Below are 22,410 nucleotides of genomic sequence, written 5' to 3' on the forward strand. Positions count from 1 at the left end.
TGGTTAATACCATCACTCAGGCTAGAGCCCCCTCCACGAGGCGCGCCTACGCCCTGAAGTGGAGTCTATTCACTGAATGGTGCGTCTCTCGCAGAGAAGACCCCCGAAATTGCCAGATTAGTGTTGTGCTCTCTTTCCTTCAAGAGAAGTTGGACAGCAGGCTGTCGCCCTCCACTCTCAAGGTTTACGTGGCCGCCATCTCCGCTTTTCATAGCGCGGTAGCTGGTGGCACCGTGGGAAAGCATAACCTGGTCATCCAGTTCCTTAGGGGTGCTAGGCGAATTAATCCATCTCGCCCCCCTCTCATGCCCTCTTGGGATCTCGCCCTCGTTCTCACGAGTCTGCGATCCGATCCCTTTGAGCCACTCGAATCAGTATCTCTAAGATTTCTGTCCCTGAAGACAGCTCTGCTGGTTGCGTTGGCCTTCATCAAGAGGGTCGGGGACCTGGAGGCATTTTCGGTCAGTGACTCGTGCCTGGAATTCGGGCCGGATTACTCTCACGTCATCCTGAGACCCCGCCCCGGTTATGTGCCCAAGGTTCCTACCACCCCCTTTAGAGATCAGGTAGTGAACCTGCAAGCGCTGCCCCCGGAGGAGGCAGACCCAGCCCTTTCTTTACTTTGTCCAGTTCGCGCTCTGCGCATTTATGTGGACCGTACTCAGAATTTTAGATCATCTGAGCAGCTCTTTGTCTGTTATGGCGGTCGGCAGCAGGGAAGTGCCGTATCAAAACAAAGATTATCCCACTGGATTGTGGATGCCATTTCACTCGCTTATTCGAGTCGAGGTCAGCCGTGTCCCCCGGGAGTTCGTGCACACTCCACTCGGAGCGTTGCATCCTCTTGGGCGCGTGCACGCGGCGCCTCTCTAACAGACATCTGTAGAGCTGCGGGCTGGGCGACACCCAACACATTTGCAAGGTTTTACAATCTGCGAGTGGAGCCGGTTTCCTCAAGGGTATTAGGTAACCCTTTGGTGATTGAGGAGACAACTCGGTAGGGTGTTGAAACACGCTTGCTGCACCATTCTCCCTAACACGGAGGTACGTGCGCCTTTTTTATCTGTCAGTAAAGTTCCCCGTCAGGTGAGCCCTGCAGATTCCTCCGTGGCCCCCAGCACTGACTCAGCGGAGGAGTCACTTGCTGGCCCACTACGTTGTAGGTCTGCCCGCTGGTCAGCCCGCGTTTTGGGTATAGGTGCCTGCTATGCGTGATCCCCACTAGGCGATCCCATATGCTTATTCCGCCACGGTTAAGTCCCCCCCCTGGGTGGACCCGTGTCTTCCCTCTCCGCTAACCACTCTTTTGCTATGCGTACTCCCCCTTTTTAGGGCTAGTCCATATGTAAATTCTGCCATCTATCCCCCCCTTGGGTAACGGATGGCCTCCGCAGCGTCCTCCCTATCGGGATTGCACGCTTCCCAACGTACTGTCGTATTTCCTAGAATTGTCTAGATGCTCACGACTTCCCAAAAAATATATCTAAATCCGTAAAACTTCTGTTGAAGTAGGATAAATTAGGGCCAGGGACACGTTGGAGGACCGCGCCCCCCATGATGTGGGTGCGTCACGCTTGCTTGACTATCTCCTCATCGGGGGTGTTGGTAAGGTGCAGTCATTATGGCGCTTTCAATGGGCTCCCAATGCGTGGATTTTACAAATCAAATCCACTTATAGTGCTGAAGTTCCCCCCGAAGGGGAACGTTCGAGGTTACTAAAGTAACCCTTCGTTCCCCGAGGAGGGGAACGGAAGCACTATACTCCGTCGCCATAATGACTGTCCCTTAGCTGTTTGAAAGTCTCTTCAGCTTAAAAGGATGGCGTCTGCTGGCTTCAGGTGTGCTTATATGCTGAGATAATTGCAGATGTCGCACACCTGCGCAAGCTTACGCTGCCAATTAATTTCATTCATTGGCCCGTTCAATACTCTCCAGACAAGCGGCTTCTGATCCGAATCCTCCCAATGCGTGGATTTTACAAATCAAATCCACTTATAGTGCTTCCGTTCCCCTCCTCGGGGAACGAAGGGTTACTTTAGTAACCTCGAACGTTACCCTTTCAAATCGCATATACTGTCACGCGATTTATGAGTAGTCAATGCCTCATTGTTTTTAGTGTCATATACTGTATCGTGACGCTCACTGTAGACAAATGTCAAATAATGTTTTACAGGGGTAATTTTAGGATTTTCATTTTGACTAATGACTAACTGTTTGACTATAACGAGTTAGATCGTACGAATTCATACGAATTAGCCACTAAATGAAAAAGTTACGATTTGCCGTGAGATTGTGTTGAATATAATAGGGCACATCTTAAGTTGTGAGTTAAAAAACCCATTTGGTATACAGTTAAAGTGGACGCAAGTGAGTATACCGAGGGTATACGCAATTATTGATCCTTAGAAGTGGTAATAACAAACATCTCGTGGAAAAGAGTAAGCATACTGAATATACGTGCGTATAGCAAGGACTACACCACTGCGCTGAACCACAAGTGGCTGCCCAAAACCCGATGCAGGCACATACACAGATAGGGCTCAAAAATGTGCAGAAGTCCCCCTTTAATCAGCGATCTCCGATCAGCGTCACACCGCCCTGTAGCGTTTGTTTTAAACATGAAAAGCAACCAAACGTACCTGGAGCTACATTATTCCAGATCTCCAGAAAGTATAAAGGGGTATGTTTTCAGAATGAGCCTATGTTGGAGAAAAGGGTTTCTACAGATGATTTGTCAATCCCACTCACCTGTGTGAGGCACTAAGAAACGCAAAATGTTTATAGTATCTAGCTCAATCTCACGGCAATTCGTAACTTTTTGATTTTGTGGCTAATTCGTATGAATTCATTTGATATTATTCGTACAATTTAGTACGATTTGCTCATCCCCCAATGACGGTTGGGTTAAGGGGTGGGGTTAGGTGCCACGCCTCCTTTTTAAAATCGTACAGTTTCGTACGACTGACCTCGTACAATTTCGTGCGAATTAGCCATGAAACTGGCAAAACGTAAAATACTTACGTTTTCTCGTGAGATCAGGCTGATAGTTTCACATGGATTCCAGGTGTTTTCAGCATCTGAACACTAAACCTGCAGGTGTAAATCACACACAGCTTCTTAATGCAGCTCAATCCTACGAAAATAACCACAAAACACACACACACACACACACACACACACACAGATTTCACAACTACTCCAGATCTTAATAAGTCAATTATGCGAATAATTAAAATCTCAACTCTGCTCTATTTTACACTAAAAAAAGATGTCAAAATCACTTCATGTTCCAGATTCATATGAGTTAATGCACGAGGGATATGAGACGTCTTACCTCGAGTATATTAGGGATAATGTCAGATTAAAAGACATTGCCGCAGGATTCATCACCTTTATCAAAGATATTATGTTATTGTAACTGGATCAGGCTTATAAATGCAGTACAGTTTCAATGTGTGTAAGACAGTGTATGTCTTCATAAAGTCGTTTAATGAAATTTATTTGTGGTTGAAAACTGACATTAGAAATTAAATGTTAAACTCACGTCTGGTAGATTTTTTTTGGTGTTTTATTTCGGCTAGAATAAAAGCAGTTTTTAATTTTTAAAAAACTATTTTTGGGACAATATTATTAGCCCTTTTTAAGCTAATTTTTTTTCGATAGTCTACAGAACAAACCTTCGTTATAGAATAACTTGCCTAATTACCCTAACCTGCCTAGTTCACCTTATTAACCTAGTTAAGCCTTTAAATGTCACTTTAAGCTGTATAGAAGTGTCTTAAAGAATATCTAGTCTAATATTATTTACTGTCATCATGGTAAAGATAAAATAAATCAGTTATTAGAAATGAGTTATTAAAACTATTATGATTAAAAATGTGCTGAAACAATCTTCCCTCCATTAAACGGAAATTGGGGAAAAAAATAAACAGGGGTGCTTATAATTCAGGGGGGCTAATAATTCTGACTTCAACTGTATATATGTGTGTGTGTGTATGTATATATATATATATATATATATTCATTTTCTTTTCGGCTTAGTCCTTTTATAAATCTGGGGTCGTCACAGGGGAATGAACCACCAACTTATCCAGCACATGTTTTACGCAGCGAATGTCCTTCCAGGTGCTACCCTTCTCTGAGAAAAAAAAATAAAACATATATATATATATATTGGAGCATGCTCCATTATTACTGTATTTTTAAAATATAGTGTATAATGTCATAAACCACTTCAACACTTGCTAAGCACATTGAGTGTATGCATACTGCGTCCTCTAGTGTCTGAAAGGAGAAGCACAGTAAAAGTGTAGTGAAAAGCAGTATACTTTCTGTCAAAATAAATTAATCTAAATTAAGTGAATATAATTAGGTTCAAAAAGAAACAATTGAGATTCCATGCACACCTAATTTATCAAATATGCAAAATGCTTTATTTCCAATCATAGCATGATGGACCCATGATTGGTGTTTAGTAAATAACACATTTCCAGTAGTTTTCTCTGTGTTTCTGTTTGAGATAAATTGTTTGCAGGTGTTTTGCATACAGTCATGTGACGGAATCTAAAAGCAGACTTTATTTGCATGCTTCCATGCTTACCCAAGTGACTCACCTCTGACTGGCTGTCAGGATCCTCTTCAAAGCATTACACTGAGATCAAAATAAACACTTAAATTAATGATAAAGCAATACATCAGCTCTGATTCATTTCACTTTCTTCAAATGAATGGCCCTTTTTAGATTAATTTTTCATTTACATTTTAAATTAAGTAATAAAGGAGACAATGCGGTGGCGCAGTGGGTAGTGCTGTGGCCTCAAAGCAAGAAGGTCGCTGGATCGAGTCTCAGCTGGGTCAGTAGGTGTTTCTGTGTGGAGTTTGCATGCTCTCCCTGCTTTCTCGTGGGTTTCTACCTGGTTTTCCGCCCCCACATTCCAAACACATGCGCTATAGGGGAATTGGATGAAGTAAATTGGCAATAGTGTATAAGTGTGGATGAGAGTGTATGGATGTTTCCCAGTACTGGGTTGCAGCTGGAAGGGCATCCGCTGTGTAAAACATATGCTGGATAAGTTGGCAGTTCATTCTGCTGGGTGAACCCTGATTAATAAAGGGACTAAGCTGAAGGAAAATGAATGAATTAATAATAATAATAATAATAATAATAATAATCATTTAAAAATAAATTATTAAATGAATAAATTATTAATATATTATAAAGGTTATGATTTAATGTTAATATAGAATGAAATACAAAAATAGTTTAAATAAAAAATATGAATAAATAAATAAATAAAACAATAAACAAATAAATAAATAGATAAACTAATAAATGAATAAATAAATAAATAAATAAATAAAGTACACAAATAAAATTACTAAACATAATTCATTCCTTCATTTATTTTCCTTCGGGTAGTCCCTTATTTATCAGAGGTGAAATGAACTGAAACGAACTGCCAACTATTCCAGCATATGTTTTACACAGCGAATGCCATTCCAGCTGCAACCCAGTTCTGGGAAACATCCTTAGATTCTCACATTCACACACTCTCATACACTATGGCCAATTTAGTTAATCAATTCCCCTATAGTGCATGTGTTTATACTGGGGGGAACTGGAGCACCTGAAGGAAACCCACACCAACACGGGAAGAACATGCAAACTCCACACAGAAATGCCAACTGGCCCAGCTGAGACTTGAACGAGTGACCTTCTTGCTGTGAGGCGACTGTGCTAACCACTAAGCCAACTATGCTGCCCTAAAAATAATTTAGATGTTATTTGAATTTTACTATTCAACTTATTAAAAGCAAAAATCTTGGAAAGAAATATTCAATAAGACATGATGCACAGAAATATTTTAACTTTATGACTTTGTATGAAAGCATCTGTGAAATACATGATAGGAAACAGTTTTGCTAAAACCTTTGCTAAGCTGCTTAAAAATGTGGATGCTTGTGGCTAAAATTCAGTCCTTTTCTTTGGATTAGCTCAGGCTTCACAGCTCTAGGAAATGCTGAAAACCAAATTCCCAAAATTCACTTCATATATTAATACATGGTATATTTGTCCTTTCCATGCTGCTTATTCAGCAGGTACACCTCACTTCCTGTCTGCTACAGGAAGCAGAGCGGTCACAGAAGGTCACCTCACACACGTCCTGTCTGAGATTCCAGAACTTCTGCATTATCATCCTTTACCTACAGCTGAAGTCAGAATTATTCACCCTCTAGTGAATTGTTATTCTTTTTCAAATATTTCTCAAATGATGTTTAACAGATTCAGGAATTTTTCACAGCAGTTCCTATAATATTTTTTTCTTCTGGAGAAAGTCTATTTTGTTTTGATTCGGCTAGAATAAAAGCAGTTTTTAATATTTTAAAAAACATTTTAAGGTCAATAATATTATTATAAAGCTATAGTTCTGAGTTATAAAGTCATAATTCTGCATTATAAAGTCATAATTCAGAGATATAAAGTCACAATTCTGATATATAAAGTCATAATTCAGAGATATAAAGTCACAATTCTGATATATAAAGTCATAATTCAGAGATGTAGTCATAATTCTGCATTATAAAGTCATAATTCTGCATTATATAGTCATAATTCTGCATTATAAAGTCATAATTCAGAGATGTAAAGTCATAATTCTGCATTATAAAGTCATAATTCTGCATTATAAAGTCATACTTCTGAGATATAGTCATAATTCTGCATTATAAAGTCATAATTCTGCATTATAGTCATAATTCTGCATTATAAAGTCATAATTCTGCAATATAAAGTCATAATTCTGCATTATAGTCATAATTCTGCATTATAAAGTCATAATTCTGCAATATAAAGTCATAATTCTGCATTATAGTCATAATTCTGCATTATAAATTCATAATTCTGCAAAATAGTCATAATTCTGAGATATAAAGTCATAATTTTGCATCATAAAGTCATAATTCTGATATATAAAATCATAATTCTACATAATGAAGTCATAATTCTGAGATATAAAGTCATAATTCTGCATTATAAAGTCATAATTCTGCATTATAGTCCTAATTCTGCATTATAAAGTCATAATTCTGCATTATAGTCATAATTCTGCATTATAAAGTCATAATTCTGCATTATAGTCATAATTCTGCATTATAAAGTCATAATTCTGAGATATAAAGTCATAATTCTGAGATATAAATTCATAATTCTGCATTATAAAGTCATAATTCTGCATTATAGTCACCATTCTGAGATATAAAGTCAAAACACAGAGATATAAATTCATAGATCTGAGATATAAAGTCAGAATTCTGCGTTATAAAGTCATAATTTTTCCTAATAAAGTCAGAATTCTGAAATATAAAGTCCAAATTCTGAAATATGAAGTCAGAAAATCACTTCATAACTCATAATTCTCACTTAATAACTCAGGATTGCGAGTTTGTTCCAGACATGTGATAAAAAGTTACAATAGCTTATAAAAACAGGAACAGATTTCTAAAGAATAATATTGCTGATCTGAGAGCAGTGTGTGAGCACTGAAAAAACTGATTTATGATTTGCTAATTTTTTTTAAGGTAAGGTCTTTGCAAACAATTATAAGGGCTGAAGTTAACAAACTAATTAAATTATGTTCAACTTAGTTTATTTGTTTACATTTAGCCCTTATAAATAGTTTGCAACCACTTATTAAAAATATTGTGAATCCAATGAATCATTTTTGTCCTAATGTGGCGCCCCCTACCGGCCGCTGTGGTTCTATTCAGCGGGACTCCTCCCCAATGCAGCCCGAGCAGATCGCTCTTCCTGCGGTGTGACAGCAGCAGCGGCGGCGGCGGCGGTGGCGCATTGTACGCTTTTATCCTTTATTTGACTCTTTTCTTTCTACACTGAGCTAATCAACACAAACTCATCTGATCATCTCCTTCTGGAAGAACTGCAGGACGCGGCGGCTTGTCTAAAATGGCCAACAGAGACGATGAATACGATTTCTTGTTCAAAGGTAAATTCTGCATACAGTCAGAATCATTCATAATCCATCTATTGTTGCTACTGTAGCATGTGTCTGACACAGATCGGAGCCTGTTGGGGAATAGGCACTGTTGAGGAAGCGTCTTTTGCAATGGCATCCTGTGTAAAATGATGCCACACACATATACAAATAACAGTGTTTGACATAGAAACGCCCGCAGAGGCATCAATACCTCAATACTCATGTATCGATCTGTAAAACATCTGCTTGGATGCCTTTACACCGGCTAGAAGGGATACAGCTGCGACCGGAAGTTAACGAGAATTATTTATTTTGTTTATTAAATTACTGATTGAATTTCATTGTGTTAACGTCTACCCCTGAACCCAACCCTCACGACAATGTAAAACAGTAATTATAACTAGAATTATTTATAATACCTATTTAATTTGTCATTAAATATTAGCATTTACTCCTAACCCTCACACTAATGTAAATACAGTAGTTATAACGAGAATTATTCATATTGTTTATTAAATTACTCATTTTAATGTATTGTGTTTACGTCTACCCCTGAACCCAACCCTCACGACAATGTAAAAACAGTAAATATAACGAGAAGTATTCATATTACCTATTAAATTAGTCATTAAATATTATTTAATTAGCATTTACCCCTAACCCTCACACTAATGTAAATACAGTAGTTATCATGAGAATTGTTCATATTATTTATTAAATTACTCATTAAATAGTATTTTATTAACATCTACCGCTTAACCTAAACATCACAGAAATATCAAAGCAGTAAATATAACAATTATTTATGAAATTACTCATTAAAATGTATTTTGTTAACGTCTACCTCTATCCAAACCCCAAAACTAACCCTCATATTAGTGTAAAAGCAGTTATTAAAAAAATGAGAATTATTCATATTATTTATTAATTTACTCATTAATTAGTATTTTATTAACGTCTACCCCTAAACACAGCCCTCACATTAATGTAAAAACAGTAAATATAACGAGAATTGCGTATATTATTTATTAATTTACTCATTAAATTGTATTTTATTAACATTTACCCCCAAACCCAGGCCTTACACTAATGTAAAACATTAAATATGACGAGAATTATCCATATTATTTATTAATTTACTCATTAAATTGTATTTTATTAGTGCCTACCCATAAACCTACCTCTCACACCAATGTAAAAACAGTAAATATAACAAGAATTATTTATTAAATTACCCATTAAAATGTATTTTATTAACATCTACCTCTACCCAAACCCCAAAACTAACCCTCATACTAATGTAAAAGCAGTTATTAAAATGAGAATTATTTATATTATTTATTAATTTACTCATTAAATATTTTAATAACGTCTACCCCTAAACACAGCCCTCACATTAATATAAAACCAGTAAATATAACAAGAATTATTTATAATATTCATTAAATTACCCATAAATAGTATTTTATTAACTTCTACCTCAAAACCCAAGCCTCATACTAATGTAAAAACAGTAATTATAACTAGAATTATATATATTATTTATTAAATTATCCATTAAATAGCATTTAGTTAACATCTACCCCAAAACCCAACCCTCACACTAATGTAAAAACAGTAAATATAATGAGAATTATTCATATTATTTATTAATTTACTCATTAAAATGTATTTTATTAGTATTTACCCCCAAACCCAACCCTCACTTCAATGTAAAAAACAGTAAATATAAGGAAAATATTCATATTATTTATTAAATTATCAAATAAATTGTGTTTTATTAACATCTACCCCTTAACCCAACCTTAACAGTAATGTAAAAACAGTAATTAAAGCAAGTATTATTCATATAATTTATTAATTTACCCTTTATTTGTATTGACGTCTGCTTCCCCAATGCTAAACACAGACCTCACACTAATGTAACAACAGTGTTTATGATGATAATTATTCCTAATATTTATTAAATTATCCATTAAATAGCTTTTAATTAACATCTACCCCAAAACCCAACCCTCACACTAATGTAAAAACAGTAAATATAATGAGAATTATTCATATTACTTATTAAATCATCCATTAAATAGCATTTAATTAACATCTACCCCAAAACCCAACCCTCACACTAATGTAAAAACAGTAAATATAATGAGAATTATTCATATTACTTATTAAATCATCCATTAAATAGCATTTAATTAACATCCACCCCTGAACCCAACCCCCACACTAATGTAAAAACAGTAAATATAATGAGAATTATTTATATTATTTATTAAATTACTCGTTAAAATGTCTTTAATTAATGTCTACCCCTACCCAAACCCCAAAACTAACCCTCATACTAATGTAAAAGCAGTTATTAAAATGAGAATCATTTATATTATTTATTAATTTACTCATTAAATAGTATTTTATTAGTATTTACCCCTAAACCCAACCCTCACGCTAATGTAAAAATAGTAAATATTACAAGAATTATTTATATTATTAATTAATTTACTCATTAAATAGTTTTTTATTTACATCTTCCTCTAAACCTTCCTCTCACATTAATTTAAATACAGTAATTGTAACAAGAACTATTCATATTATTTAATAAATTACTCATTAAAATGTATTTTATTAGCATAAGCCAAAACCCAACCCTCACAGTAATATAAAAACAGTAAATATAACGAGAATTATCCATATTATTTATTTAATTAAATTGTATTTTATTAATGCCTACCCCAACCCTCACACTAAAGTAAAAACAGTAATTATAACAAAATTTATTCATATTTTTTATTAAATTACTCATTCAAATGTTTTCTATTCACATTTACCCCTAAACCCAACCGTCACGTTTATATAAAAACAGCACATAAAGCAAGAATTACTTATATTATTTATTAAATTACCCATTAATCGTGTTTTATAAACATCTACCCCAACCCTAATCCTATGTAAAAACACTAATTATAACGTGAATTATTCATATTAGTTATTAATGTACTAATTAAATAGTATTTTATTAACATCTACCCCTAAACCAAACCCTTACAGTATTGTAAAAACTGTTATTATAATGAGAATTAATTTTATTATTTAATAAATTACTCAATAATAGTTCTATTGGAGTCAGAATTATTAGGCTCCCTAATTTAAATATTTCCCAAATGATGTTTGACAGAGCAAGGAAATTTTCACAGTGTCTCTGACAATATTTTTTCTTCTGCAGAAAGTCTTTTTTGCTTTATTTTGGCTTGAATAAAAGCAGTTTTTAATTTTTTTGAAGCCATTTTAAGGTTGATATTATTAGCCCCTTTAAGTTATATATTTTTCTGATAGTCTACAGAACAAACCATCGTTATACAATGACTAAGTAACCTAACCTGGGTAATTACCCTAACCTGCCTAGTTAACCTAATTAACCTAGTTAAGCCTTTAAATGTCACTTTAAGCTGTGTAGAAGTGTCTTGAAGAATATCTAGTCAAATATTATTTACTGTCATCATGACAAAGATAAAATAAATCAGTTATTAGAAATGAGTTATTAAAACTATGATGATTAGAAATGTGCTGAAGAAATCTGCTCTCCATTAAACAGAAATACATTCAACTGTATGTCATTAACATCTACCTCTACGCCAACCATAAATTTACCCCTCACACTAATGTAAAAACAGTAAATATGTCAAGAATTATTCATATTATTTATTAAATTAGCCATTCATTTTATGTTATTAACGTCTACCCCTACCATACCTGTCAACATTGGTATGTGAAAATAAGCGATATGCTCACCATAATAAGGGATTCCCCTGACCCCCCTTTAAAAAATCCCCAAATTACTAAATATGCTCATTTAGAGCAGTTTCACTGTAAACAAACAGTTAAATGGTCAGTAATATGCTTTATTATTATTATTAGTACTTACAAAAGAAAAACTAAATAGTATACATCAGCAGCAAATAAATTAGCAAACAGTTCAGCTTATTAAAATGAATAGCTTTTATAATGAAATAGAATCAAATCTCATTAGCGGTTTCTTCACTGTATAACGTACACATTCTGATTAAAGAGCAATGACTGAATGACTTATTTAGATATTTTTTCATCTGATTACATTAAATAACGGGTGTCACTTTAAAAATGCACACATCTAACATTGAAATAAAAGCATTCGACTGCTTTCCTAACTGTTTATACTCATTTAGGACAAAATTACTTGTGTTTGGAAAAAAAAAAACTCACCAAGATCGACATCTTTAGATATTAATCGTATTAATTATGTGTATATGTCTGTTTAAACACGCACCTAAAACACAAACTTTTTTATATATATACAGACTTATATAGAGACTTAGGGTGCTTTCACACCTACACTTTTGTTTCGGAACGTGTCTCGTTTGCCCAGTTAGAGCGGTTCGATTGGCATATGTGAACAGGGCAATCGCGCTCTGTTCCGCGCCAAAGTAATCGCTCCGAGATCGCTTGAATGAGGTGGTCTCGGCTCGATTGAAACGAACCCTGGAGCGGTTCAATTGCAGTGAGAAAGCGATCCGATCCGAGCACGGTTATATCACAGTTTTTATGGATATGTAATAGGCTTACGGCTATATGAAGAGAGAATTATGAGTAGGGCGGGAAGTTTCGTGAGTCTCCGGATGCCCGCAAACGAGTGATGATCTCCCGGTAATCTCACGTCTCCCTCCCGGTCCTCAAATAGGCATCGTCGCGCACCCTTTTCTCCCCTCCCCACCGCATCTCTCCTCAGACATGTCGCGCGCGCACCCTGTCCACCAAACCACCACTTTTCCTGACAGCTTAGCGGGACGCTGCAAAATAAACCCTGACACTCTGACCAATGTGAGGAGAGTTTACTCGCACATGACTTGTTTTAGCTCTTTTGGTCCGATTAGAAACTTTGCAGTGTGAAAGCGAACCGCTCCAAGAGCAAAGAGCAACAATGTAACATTTGTAATCTCTGTTTCGGAACAACTGAATCCATTCACAGGTGTGAAAGCACCCTTAAGGTTACACATTTAACTTCAGACTAACAACCTGCCAAACACTGATGACCTTTTAACTTACTAGCCACACCCTAACAACCAAGGAAACTAGACTTTCTTTGTAAAAAAAAAAAACTGCTTTTGACTCTACATTAGACATACTAACAACATACCAATCCATACTAACAACACACTACTTCATACCAGAAACACCCTAATGACATACTAGCAACATGTTAATTCATACTATAAACATACTAGCAACATGCTAATTCATACTAACAATATACTAATCCATACTGGAAACATACTAACAAACATACTAATCATACTAGCAAACATGCTAATTCATACCAAGTTCATACTAACGGCATGCTAGTTTATACTAGAAACATGCAAGTGACATACTAATTTATGCTGAAAACATGGTAATTTATGTTAGCAACTGCTTTCCTAACTGTTTATACTCATTTAGGACAAAATTACTTGTGTTTTAAAAAAAAAAAACTCACCAAGATCAACATCTTTAGATAATAATCGTATTTATTATGTGTATATGTCTGTTTAAACGCACCTAAAACACAAACTTTTGCTCCGCTTCAAAATCCTGAGTACGAATCCATTTGGGAAACAGCGTCTGTTTATCAATATGGAGCGCTTCAGCTGACAGTCACGCACCTCTATATTTTGAGGATTGCATATAAACCGGAGACGACACTTATAATGAAAAGGAAGGGAATCATGCCGTTTTTGTGTTTATTTCAACGTGTTTTCATGCCTAAACAAAGCGAAAGCACAGAACAGACTCACATTTAAGAGCAAGAGTCTGCCCCTTGCGGTTCGGCGGTGTGGGTTGCGTATAGGGAGGATCGACTCTTTAATGTTTATTTGCCACCCTTCAGAGAAAGACGGGAGAAATACGGAAAAATATATCTTTACGGGATGTTAATGTGACTAAACCTTTTCTCTTTTAGGTAAGTTATTAAATTGGTTTCTGTTCTGCTTAATAGCAGAATAATGAGAGATAGATTTTTGAGAAATTGTTATAACTCTTCTTGATAGACAAGTTTACATACGATAAGATTATTCTGCCTCTGAAAAAGCTCAGATGATGGTGTCAATGTTCTGGAAGTTTCTGATTGGCTTATTGACAACATTTGAGTTATTTGGAGGCACAACTGTAGAATAGTATTGAAGGACAAACACACTGCTTCCTTGTGTGACAACATGGGAAAATCAACAAGCCAGAATCAACAATAAAGCCAGATTACAATTAGCTAAATGACACTGGGAAAAAGACTCATGTTTGGAGACATGTCCTGTGCTCTGATGGAGCTAAGACTGAACTGTTTGGCCATAATGACCAGTGTTACATTTGGAGGACAAAGGGGAAAGCTTACAAGCCTAGGAACACCATCCCAATTGTGAAGTATGGGGGCGGCAGCATCATGTTGTGGGGCTGTTCTGCTGCAGGAGGGACTGGTCCACTTCACAGCATAGATGGCATCATGAAGAAAGAACATTATGTAGAAATACCGAAGCAACATCTCAAGACATCAGCCAGGAAATTAAAACTTGACCACAAATGGGTCTTCCAAACAGACCATGACCCTAAGCATACTGCCAAATTATTTCAAATGTGCTTTAAGAACAACAGAGGGAATGTTTTCGAGTGGCCATCACAAAACCCTGACCTCAATCCTATAGAACAGTGGTTCTCAAACTGTGGTACGTGTACCACTAGTGGTACGCGGGCTTCCTTCTAGTGGTACACGGAGGAATGAAATATGTCATATACATGCTACATATAATTCAAAATTTATTAAAAATGATGTATATAATATGCTATATATTATATATAGGCTATATTTCTGAGGTAATCTGCCAGGTTTTTTAACTGTGCAGAGTTTTAGCTGCTTTACTGGTCCAACTACGCTACAGTATTTCAATGCTGCTCATTTTGGTGGTACTTGGAAAGACAATGTTTTTCTAAGGTGGTACTTGATAGAAAAAAGTTTGAGAACCACTGCTATAGAACATTTGAGGGCAAAGTTGAAAAGGCAAATCTGACTCAGTTACACCAATTCTGTCAGGAGGAAAGTTCCTTCAAACTATTGTGAGAAGCTTGTGGAAGGATAGATAAAACATTTGACCAAAGTTATATACCAAGAAATACCAAGAAAATGTGTATAACTTTTGACTGTCTAGACATTAATAAAAAATTCTCTCATAATTTTGGCATTTAGCAAATGTAAATCATTCAGGTAATCCTAACGGACCTAAAATAATAAACGTTTAGTATGATTTACCACCAGACATTAAAAAAAAAAAATGCTTATGTCCCTTTTTCTAGAGTGTATGTAAACTTCTGATTTCAGCTGTATATAGCACATTTATCATGTATAGTCATTAGGGATGTAACGGTATCAGAATTTCACGGTACGGTAATACCTCGGTATGAATGTCACGGTACGGTATTTATTGAATCATTTACAGGAAAAAACAAAACTTATGAAAATACTCCAAAAAAGTGCCAAAAGTGTCAATGACATACAAATTAGTCATCTATCTGTAAGCTTTGAAACAGGAACTTCAATTTTAATAACAAAAAATTATTAAACCATGTAAAAAAATAAAGTTTCAATTTAGTATTGTTGAAAACTCATCACATTCAACATTTAATCACTCACTCACTTAGATAGAGATGGGTTTATAGGAAAATTATCATATAAATATAATCTGGTAAAAGCTGGTATCTCTGGGTATTCACAATGTCCCCTGCAACAGAAAAAAACCCTCTCATTTGGGACTGAGGTTTCTGGGACAGAGAGATATGACTTGGCCCAGGTTGACAGCAGTGGGTAACGTTGTGCATTGTCTTTCCCCCACTTGAGAGGACAAACCATGAGTGAGATAGAGATCTCATGTCTGCATCAATCTGAACAGTGTGCTGTGTTTCTGCAGTCCCCATGACTGCTATTAGTCGTATTCCCCAACTTGCAGGCATGTGCACACATAGGGCTCCCTTTTTAGTCTTGGATAGAAAGTTCCCTTCCAAAATGATCAAAAGTGCCCCCGCGACGCGACACATCCTCCGTCCCCCCCTTCAGTAGGCATGGACAACACCGCTCTTGAGTATGCGCGCTCAACCCCCCCTCCCCGCTTTACAGTACACGCGCGACAACACAGCTGATCAGAACACGCGCAACAACTCCGCTATTCAGTATGCGCGCGACAACACAGGTGATTAGAACGCGCGCGACAACACACCTGATCAGAACGCGTGCAACAACACCGCTATTCAGTACGCGCGCGACAACACAGGTGATTAGAATGCGCGCGACAACACAGCTGATCAGAACGCGCGCGACAACACAGCTGATCAGAACGCGCGCGACAACACAGCTGATCAGAACGCGCGCGACAACACAGCTGATCAGAACGCGCGCGACAACACAGCTGATCAGAACGCGCGCGACAACACAGCTGATCAGAACGCGCGCGACAACACCGCTATTCAGAACGCGCGCGACAACACAGCTGATAAGAACTCGCGCGACAACACCGCTATTCAGTACGCGTGCGGCGACAACACCCGATTCAGGTTCGATCATTTCCAGCTCTTTTTGATGCCCGCTTCTAGCAGCACACTCCATTTCCGCATTACTGGATCTGTAGCGACAACAGACGGCAAGGGATGATGGCCAAGCCTGGGCTGATGGGAATTGTAGTTTCCGCTACCTCCCGTTCGCTTCATTCTCCTGAGCAAATTTTCTCAGAAGACCTATAGTTTTACCGAGTCATGCGACTACAGTAATATCGAAAAAAATTAATATTGTGGTATGACGGTATTTACAATACAGTTACATCCCTAATAGTCATACATCCAAAGCGGTTCACACTCCAAAGCGGGGGAAAGCAATTGTTTCCCACACTTTTGCCACACAACTGTGTTTAAACCCCTTATAAAAGTGTTGTTTTGCATAATAAGTCCCCTTTAACTCATGTTATTTTGACTGTGGTGAAACAATTAGTCTGCTTCTGCTTCCAGTCGTTCTCATCGGAGATTCAGGCGTTGGGAAGAGTAACCTGCTGTCGAGATTCACACGAAACGAGTTTAACCTGGAGAGCAAGAGCACGATAGGAGTGGAGTTCGCCACCAGGAGCATTCAGGTGGATGGAAAGACCATAAAAGCACAGATCTGGGATACGGCTGGACAGGAGCGATACAGAGCCATCACCTCTGCGTGAGTACAGTACATCAGTTGAGCTGAGTTGATCTTTGAATCGAACAGCACATTTATACTTGGGGTGTAACGGATCACGGTTGAAATTCTAAAGGCTTTCTTAAAGGTGTTTTCTGACACTATTTAGGTAAGCTGCAATAATGCATTCAGTGTAGAGCTGAGCAAATAATCACTAAAAGATCGGGAACTCAGTTTAAACACCCACGCAACATGACTATGGCTGAGTTTTACCATAGGCAAGTTCTGGGTAAAGCTCAGAGTATTCCCAACCTATGCACCACAACTTTTATCTTCTACCTTCTGGTATTCGATATAGAACTCCTATTAGTACAGCAAATTGGTTCAAACTTTTATTCATCCCCTCAGCTGTAACGTTTTTAAATTTAGGGTAGATTTGTATTGTATAATGTCAAAACGTAGGTAATTAATGGTGCTTTCTGACACTATTTATTTAATCTGCTTTAATACATTCAGTGTTAACCTGCACAATTAAAAGACTGGGTTCTCAATTCAAACACACATACACAACATAAATATAAACAACCCGGGCTCATTGTGGAAACGTAGCCCCGTGGACGTTTCTGCGGACCACGATTTACGTCCCGGGAGGTACGTATTCGAGCGTTTTTTTGTTTTCGCGGATCCGCGAGAGGTCGCTGTGCGCGTTTTCGCGTCTCGGGCGGGCGCCTCTCGGGAGCGCGCGTCGTTCGCGCCCGCGCCGTTCTCGCGCGAAAAGCCGACGGATCGGGGAAAAAAAAAAAAAAAAAGCAAAAGCCCTCGTCTTCGATTTCGACCTTGTTTTCGGATCCCGCCGCGTTCTCGCCCTCATTTTTCGGATTCCGTTTTTCATCTCACCTGATTTCCGGAACCTGCTGTTCCCCAGACTCGATCCCGGTCGTCGTCCACCACGGCCGGCTCCTCCTCCTCCTCTTCCTCGTCCGGGGCCTCCGCTCCGCCTTCGCAACGCTGTGAGCTAGGCGAACAAACTGATTGCATCGGGAAAGCCCTCCACTCGGAGGCGAGCCGTTGGCCGGCGAGCGCGAAGAGGAGGGGCGGAGCAGCGCCACACCGCACCGCGGCGTTCGCTCGAAAAAAAACAAACGCGCCCTTTACGTACCTCCGGCCACGTAAATCTGGTCTCCAGAAACGTCCGCGGGGCTACGTTTCCAGAATGAGCTTGGGTTGAATATAAATGATGGTGATTTGCATATGTTTATTAATCCTTAAATTTGCATTTGATTAAGAGATACAGTTTTTACCCTTTTCAGTTACATTTAGTTACAAACAATGAAATAACAGCAGTACTGGGAGAACAGTTTGTAGTTTAGATATAAAACACTGATGTGTATGGTAAAGATTAAAATCACTGTTTAATGCAACTTGACGCTGTTGAATGTTGTAGCAACTACATTATTTTACCAATAGACAATTAAAAACATGTCACAGAACAGTTCTTCAAAAATGACAAATCCATTAATGAAGTGTGTAGTATGAATTATTGAATTATTAATAAAAAAATGAGACAAAAAATATGATGCGTTAGATGTATACATTTAGCATTATCAGCAGTAGTGTGATGCTGTGATGTGGACTGTTTTTGATGGTGTGTGTTTTGTGTGCAGATATTATCGTGGAGCAGTCGGTGCGCTGCTGGTGTACGACATCGCCAAACACCTTACCTATGAGAACGTGGAGCGCTGGCTGAAAGAGCTGCGAGATCACGCTGACAACAACATCGTCATCATGCTGGTTGGGAATAAGAGTGACCTGCGGCACCTGAGGGCCGTGCCCACCGATGAGGCCCGCGCTTTCGCAGGTACAGCCTGAGGGATGAGCACAGATGAATGACCCATATAAAAAAAATTATAGGAATATAAAGTAAATATTATTGTTTTTTAATAGTAAATAATTAATATGTTGTGGTAAATTTATAGTATAACTGTAGTATAGTTTTATAAACAACTGTAGTAACTGATCTGTGGTAGTAATTCTTTTGTTGCTATGGTAACAAAACAACTATAGTAATTGATCTGTGGTAATAATTCTATAGTTGCTATGGTAACACAACAACTGTAGTAATTATTCTGTGGTAGTAATTCTATAGTTGCTATGGTAACAAAACAACTGTGGTAATTGATCTGTGGTAGTAATTCTTTTGCTGCTATGGTAATGCAACAACTGTAGTAATTGATCTGTGGTAGGCATTATTTTGTTGCTACGGTAACAACAACTATAGTATTTGATCTGTGGTAGTAATTCTAAAGTTGCTATGGTAACAACAACTGTAGTAATTAATCTGTGGTAGTAATTCTATAGTCCCTATGGTAACAACAACTGTAGTAATTAATCTGTGGTAGTAATTCTATAGTCGCTATGGCAACACATCTGTAGTAATTGATCTATGAAAGTAATTCTTTTGTTGCTATGGTAATGTAACAACTGTAATAATTGATCTGTGGTAGTAATTATTTTGTTGCTATGGTAACAACAACTATAGTATTTGATCTGTGGTACAGTAGTAATTCCATAGGCCCTATGGTAACACAACAACTGTAGTAATTGATCTGTGGTAGTAATGCTATAGTCACTATTGTAACACAACAACTGTAGTAATTGATCTGTGGTAGTAATTCTATAGTTGCTATGGTAACAACAACTGTAGTCATTTATCTGTGCTAGTAATTCTATAGTCCCTATGGTAACAACAACTGTAGTAATTAATCTGTGGTAGTAAATCTATAGTCGCTATGGTAACACATCTGTAGTAATTGATCTATGAAAGTAATTCTTTTGTTGCTATGGTAATGCAACAACTGTAGTAATTGATCTGTGGTATTAATTATTTTGTTGCTATGGTAACAACAACTATAGTACTTGATCTGTGGTAGTAATTCCATAGGCCCTATGGTAACACAACAACTGTAGTAATTGATCTGTGGTAGTAATTCTGTAGTTGCTATGGTAACACAACAACTGTAGTAATTGATCTGTGGTAGTAATTCTGTAGTTGCTATGGTAACACAACACCTAAAGTAAATGATCTGTGATAGTAATTCTATAGTCGCCATGGTAACACAAAAACTGTGTTAATTGATCTGTGGTAGTAATTCTTTTGTTGCTATGATAACAAAACAACTGTAGTAATTGATCTGTGGTAGTAATTCTATAGTCTCCATGGTAACACAACAACTGTAGTAATTGATCTGTTATAGTAATTCTTCTGTTGCTATGAGAACAAAACAACTATAGTAATTAATTTGAGGTAGTACTTCTATAGTCGCTATGGTAACACAACACCTAAAGTAAATGATCTGTGATAGTAATTCTATAGTCGCCATGGTAACACAACAACTAAAGTATTTGATCCGTGGTAGTAATTCTCGCGTTGGTAACAGAACCACTATAGTAATATAAACAAACGCCCTCTGCTTGCTTACAGAGAAGAATAACCTGTCATTCATCGAGACGTCAGCTCTGGACTCAACTAATGTTGAAGAGGCCTTCAAAAACATCCTAACAGGTACAAACACATCCTGTAATCAGATTTTAGAACGAGGCTCGTCCAATCAGATTTTATTATGAGGCTTATCCAACCAGCTTTTTAGAACAAGACTTATCCAATCAGGTTTTGTAACAAGTCACGTGTAATATTGTGCGCATATAAATGATGAAAACTTATTACCGGGAACAATGTATTTTGTGAACTAACGACATAAACGATTGAGCATACTATGAAATAATAAACTTTTTATTTTGACCATATGATATATACTGTCATGTTGCACAGCCTCAGGCTCAGCCAATCAGATTTTAAAATGAATGTCTCCAATGTTTTGTTGATCACTAACTGATCAGATAATCCCCTGCTTTCTTTGTTTGTGCAGAAATCTACCGTATCGTATCACAGAAGCAGATAGCGGAGCGGTCGGCCCATGACGAGTCTCCCGGAAATAACGTTGTGGACATCAGTGTCCCGCCCACCACAGACGGACAGAAGAGCAACAAACTGCAGTGCTGCCAAAACCTGTAACCACGTCGACCAGCCCTCACCTGTCAGTCATCTCCGGGTCCCTCATCACGTCCCGCCGCTCATCTTCTCACTTTTATTTCTGTAATATATACATGTATAAATATATTTGTTTTTTGACCACACACACACAGTATCTAACTGCGCTGACAGTGCTTTACTTTAATAAAGTCCAAATCAGGTTTTTCTGTGTGAATGCAACGGAATATTCCACAATACTACACAGATTAAAATGAACCCTTTTTATTCTCCTAAAACATCTGGTAAATCTGGTGTGCTTGTCATGTTTTACTCTAATTAAAAGTCTTTGTTTTTTCATTAAGAAAGCAAGTGCCTTTTGTATGCCTTTCCACCTTCAGTATTTAAAAAAAACAACAATTTGATATATTTATGTATACCATTTACACAGTGTTGGGGGTAACACATTACAAGTAATGCGAGTTACATAATAGGACTTTTAAGTAATGAGTGAAAAGTACTTTTAAAAGATGAGTAATAATAAAATTAGTTTCTTTAAAAAAAAAAAAAAAAAAAAAAAAGTTACAAATAATTAGCTTAAAAAAAAAATTGCTGAATATAAAGGAGTCACAATGTAACGTGGAGACTGACACGGAGGGATCCATTATGCAGTATTTATTAATCACACTTACTCAAACATACAATATGCACAAAGGTGCAAACACACATCGACAGTAGCAGTAAAGGTATCAAGGCTGGCGGCTGACAGACACAGAGTGAATTACCAGGCAAGGGTCAGAGGCAGGCGGCGTGATTCAGAGTCCGTGTATCAGGCTTGGGTCGTGGGCAGGCAGAAGGCAAAGCAGAGTCAGAAACGGGCTGGAGTAATGCACAGGAGATCAGGCAGGATGTAACACTCAGTAATGCTGGCCGGGGCTGAAACAAGACTTCGCAGTGAACTGGAGTTTGAGTGTGGCTTATATAGGGAGCGTGGGTCGTTAACTGGATTCAGTTCAGGGGCCTCATGTACGAAGACTTGCGTGGAAATCTTACTAAAACATTGCGTACGCACAAAGCTGTAAATGTGCGTACGCAGAAAAAAATTCAGATGTATGAAACACTGCGTACGCCGAATCTCACGCATATTCTTTTGTACATCTGAATGAACGTGAAACTGAGCGCAACAT

At 37.4% G+C, this 22,410-nt stretch overlaps 1 protein-coding gene across 1 annotated transcript; it reads left to right on the forward strand.

Annotated features, from left to right (window-relative positions):
• The first annotated feature begins 7,759 nt into the window (after window positions 1-7,759).
• Window positions 7,760-21,583, forward strand: rab11bb (RAB11B, member RAS oncogene family, b). Its single transcript, NM_001002555.1, is given in 5 exon segments — window positions 7,760-8,003; window positions 17,043-17,238; window positions 18,861-19,054; window positions 20,678-20,758; window positions 21,123-21,583. Coding segments are annotated over 5 exon segments (657 nt in total). The 5' UTR covers window positions 7,760-7,963; the 3' UTR covers window positions 21,269-21,583.
• The last annotated feature ends 827 nt before the right edge of the window (window positions 21,584-22,410 follow it).

Source organism: Danio rerio, chromosome 2 (assembly GCF_049306965.1).
Source record: "Danio rerio strain Tuebingen ecotype United States chromosome 2, GRCz12tu, whole genome shotgun sequence".
Lineage (NCBI taxonomy): Eukaryota > Metazoa > Chordata > Actinopteri > Cypriniformes > Danionidae > Danio > Danio rerio.